General features: G+C 50.8%; 1 protein-coding gene across 1 annotated transcript in view; it reads left to right on the forward strand.

Moving 5' to 3' along the window:
• MYO1F (myosin IF) overlaps window positions 1–4,055 on the forward strand; it is a 33,002-nt gene that overhangs the window by 20,567 nt on the left and 8,380 nt on the right. The window contains 4 exon segments of the mRNA XM_006917249.3: window positions 746–827; window positions 2,051–2,157; window positions 2,638–2,736; window positions 2,833–2,977. Of these exon segments, the coding sequence (XP_006917311.1) occupies window positions 746–827; window positions 2,051–2,157; window positions 2,638–2,736; window positions 2,833–2,977 (433 nt within the window).

Consider the following 4,055-nt stretch of genomic DNA (forward strand, 5'->3'; position numbering starts at 1 on the left):
GATAGAGGAAGAATAGAGAGTAGGGAAGACATCATTCTTTTTTTTTTTTTAATCTTTAAATTGTGATAAAACATACACGAAATTTACATTTTCACCACTTTAAACTGTACAATCAAGTACATTCACAGAGTTGTGCAACCATCGCTACTATCTAGTTGAACTTTTCATCTCCCCAAATGGATACTTCGTATCCATTACGCAGCCACTTGTTCTGTGCCGGGGTGGACAGGGAAGGCCTGCTGAGGAGATGATGGAGAGAGCCATGACGTACCACAGTGTATTTAACTGACTCCCTGTGTAGTGCCCATAACTGACTGCCACAAACAGGGCTTCGGCAGCAAGCATCCCTGTTCCTGCTTCTTTGCGCGCGCGCGCACACACACACACACACACACACACACACACACACACACATATGCATGTAGGATGGTTCTTACAAGGGGTCCTGCCCCCACTTCCCACGATGCTGCACCACTGGACACATTTTCCCGTTTAATTTAACTTTTTCTATCTTATTTGCTATCTAAGTCATACGTAGCCATGGAAGAAGTAACAGAGCAAATAATTAAGGAACCAAAGGGATGAAACCAACTCTCCAGTTCTCACAATCTCGCCCTCCACATTCGGGGAGAACTATACTTTGCAGCGTGCCTTCTGGGCCCCAGGCACCTAGGCAGCCCCACCTCTGGGAGAGGGCACCCCAAGGTCCAGCTGCACCGCCAACCGCTACTCTCCCCTTGCCCAGAGCCTTCCTCCGGATGCTTTTCCCTGAGAAGCTGGATGTGGACAAGAAGGGCCGCCCCAGCACTGCTGGCTCCAAGATCAAGGTGGACCTGGGGTGGGCGAGGAGGAGCTGGGCTTGGGGATGGCTGGGTCTGTTTCTCCGTTCATTCCAGTGTCTGTCCCTTCCCCAACCCGGGCCCTCTGCCCCTGTCTCTGGCACCTTCTGTCCAGCAGGGCCTTCTTCCAGCTCTGGGGTTAAGGGGCTTGAACCAGCTTCCTCAATGGAGCCCCTAACTCCCTAAATCCAGAAGTGAGCCATCACCCTAATAATTTTTTGCCTTCTGGTCATATGGCATTTTTTTAATGTGGTAAAATAGACATACCATAAAATTTACCATCTTAACCATTGTTAAGTGTCCAGTTCAGTGGCACTAAGCACATTCGCACTGCTGTGCAGCCGTGACCACCATCCGTCACCAGAACCTTTTTCATCTTGCAAAACTGACACTCTGTCCCCGTTAAACACTAACTCCCCCCGCCCCCAGCTCCTGGCTCCCACCAACCACTTTCTGTCTCTATGAATCTGACTACTCTAGGGACCTCATAAAAGTAGAATCACATGATATCTGTCCTTCTGTGTCTGGCTTATTTCACTGAGCGTAACGTCCTTAAGGTTCATCCAAGTCCTAGCAGGTGTCAGAATTTCCTTCTTTTTTAAGGCTGAACAATTGTCCATAGTGTGGATGGACCACTTCTTGTTTATCCATTCATCTGTCAATGGACACTTAGGTTGTTTCCACCTTTTAGCTATTGTAAAAAGAGCTACTGTGAACACGGACGTCCCATCTGAGTAATATTTTAATAACCATGTATTGAGCACTTGTCAGTGCTGGCAGCAAATACGGGACAATTTACTTATATGAGACTAGTCCCACCTGGCAAATGGAGAGACCGAGGCTCAGAGAGGTGCAGTCACTGGCCCAGAACACACAGTAGAGCCATGATCAACACCAAATTTTCTCCTGCTGCTCCCCGCCAACCCGCCACCTGGGATGACTTCTAGTCTCCCTCGAGGGGCTAAAATGGACAACCCAAGGCTGGCTTCTCAGGCACACATATGAGATTCTGTACTTCCAAAGTACTGGTCCCCAAAAGACAGGCAGAAATGTTCTGGGGGACGTGTTTCCTGAGGGCTCGGTTTCTCCATCAACAAACACCCCACCCCCAGCAGTGTATCTCTGTCTCTTGGGTCTGTATTCAGGGTGGGAGGAGAGAGGGGCCAGAGGATCCCATCTGTGCACCCCCCACCCCTCCTCCTCCACCTCAGAAACAAGCCAACGACCTGGTGGCCACGCTGAAGAGGTGCACACCCCACTATATCCGCTGCATCAAACCCAACGAGACCAAGAGGCCACGTGACTGGGAGGAGAGCAGGTGACTCCTAGCCCAGCCTGGGTGCCACCTGGACTGGTCCACACTACCTGTCCCCAGACTGACCCTCCCTCCAGAACCCTCTTGGGGTTGCGTGACCCACTGCAGGACTGACCCAGGTTGACCTCTAGGACCAGATCAAAGGCCCTCAGGGCTCAGGATTAAACCTAGAACTGATCAAGACCTCCCCAGACCCCAGGGATGGCCCCAGACTGACTGGAGGATGACCCAAAACTAGCACAGTCTCCCTCACAGTCCCTAGGACCCAGCCTAGAAGTGACCTTGACCATAGAACTAACACAGAGACCAACCCCCCAGAACCTATGCCCTGATCCCATAGAAATGACTCCCTGGGACCAGTGCTGAACACCCCCTCCCCAGACCTCAGAACTCCCAGACCCCGAACTACCAGCAGCAGAGCCCCCTCCCACTCCTAGGACTGGTGAGGCCCCCATCAGGGGACTCAAGCCATCCTCCCTCCAGGGTCAAGCACCAGGTGGAGTACCTGGGCCTGAAGGAGAACATCAGGGTACGCCGGGCGGGCTTCGCCTACCGTCGCCAGTTCGCCAAGTTCCTGCAGAGGTGAGGTGCCCTGCTGCTCCTGGCCCTAACCACCACCTCGCAGAATGACCTCCGCCTGCACCATCTGCAACAACCCTCCTACCCCTCTGCCTCCAGGTACGCCATTCTGACCCCCCAGACGTGGCCACAGTGGCGGGGGGATGAGCGTCAGGGGGTCCAGCACCTGCTGCGAGCTGTCAACATGGAGCCAGACCAGTACCAGATGGGGAGCACCAAGGTCTTCGTCAAGAACCCCGAATCGGTAAGTGTATGTGGAAAAGAGAGACAGACACCTGCGTCACCTGCAGGGGCTCAGGTCTTGCTCTTCAGGCCACTGTGTGACCTTGCACATATTTCCTCACCCCTCCAAGCCTCAGTTTCTCCATTTGGAAAGTGGGGTGAGTAATAGCCACCCTGCAGGACTAGGGTGAGGATTATATAAAACAGGAAGTCCTCCGAACAGTGCCTAGCACGTAGTAGACGATCAGAAAAACCTAAATTAGCTGGACAGTCCTTAGTGGCCAGGAAGCAGGTGGAGAAACACATGGCTGCCTGTGGTGACAAGCCCCTTAGAAGGAATAGGACTCGCGCTTATCTGGAATGCCTTTTTTGTCCCTTGTCTCCTTCCTTTTTAGTTCCATTCCTTTCCCCTTTCTACTTTCTTCCTTTCTTTTCCTTTCTCATTTCCTTCTTTCTTTCCTTTCTCCTACCCTGTTCCTTCAGTCACGAACGCATTGAGTCCCTGCTCCTGAAACTCCTGTCAAAGTAGCAACTTTCTATTTCTTATTCCAAGACCAGCCTCAGGCCCTGACACATCAAAGGCAAACCTCATCCCACATTTTCCAACCTGGAACAATCCCTCCAGCTGCTACCATCGGCGCTTAGCCTTTTATCAAAAGGCTGGAAGCACCACCAACCTTATGCTGCCTCTGCTTTCAGGGAAAAAACAAACAAAGCAACAATGTCAAATAGGTCTTGGGGATCTCGCGTATAGCTCGGTGACTATAGTCAACGGTGTTGTATTAAATACTCAAAAGTTGCTAAGAGAGTAGATCTCCAAATTCTCACCACACCAAAGAATGGTAAATATACGAGGTGATGGAGGTGTTAGCTAACCTATAGCGGTAATCATTTTGCAATGTATATACGCATGTATCTAATCAACTCATGTACACTTCAAACTTACACAGTGTTACATGTTAATTACATCTCAATAAAGCTGGGGGGGAGGAAGGAAGGAAGGAAGGAAGGGAGGGAGGGAGGGAGGGAGGGAGGGAGGAAGAGACGAAGGAAAGAAGGAAAGAAAAAGAAAGAAAGAAAGAAAGAAAGAAAGAAAGAAA

Source organism: Pteropus alecto, unplaced genomic scaffold (genome assembly GCF_000325575.1).
Source record: "Pteropus alecto unplaced genomic scaffold, ASM32557v1 scaffold37, whole genome shotgun sequence".
NCBI classification, from domain to species: Eukaryota; Metazoa; Chordata; class Mammalia; order Chiroptera; family Pteropodidae; genus Pteropus; species Pteropus alecto.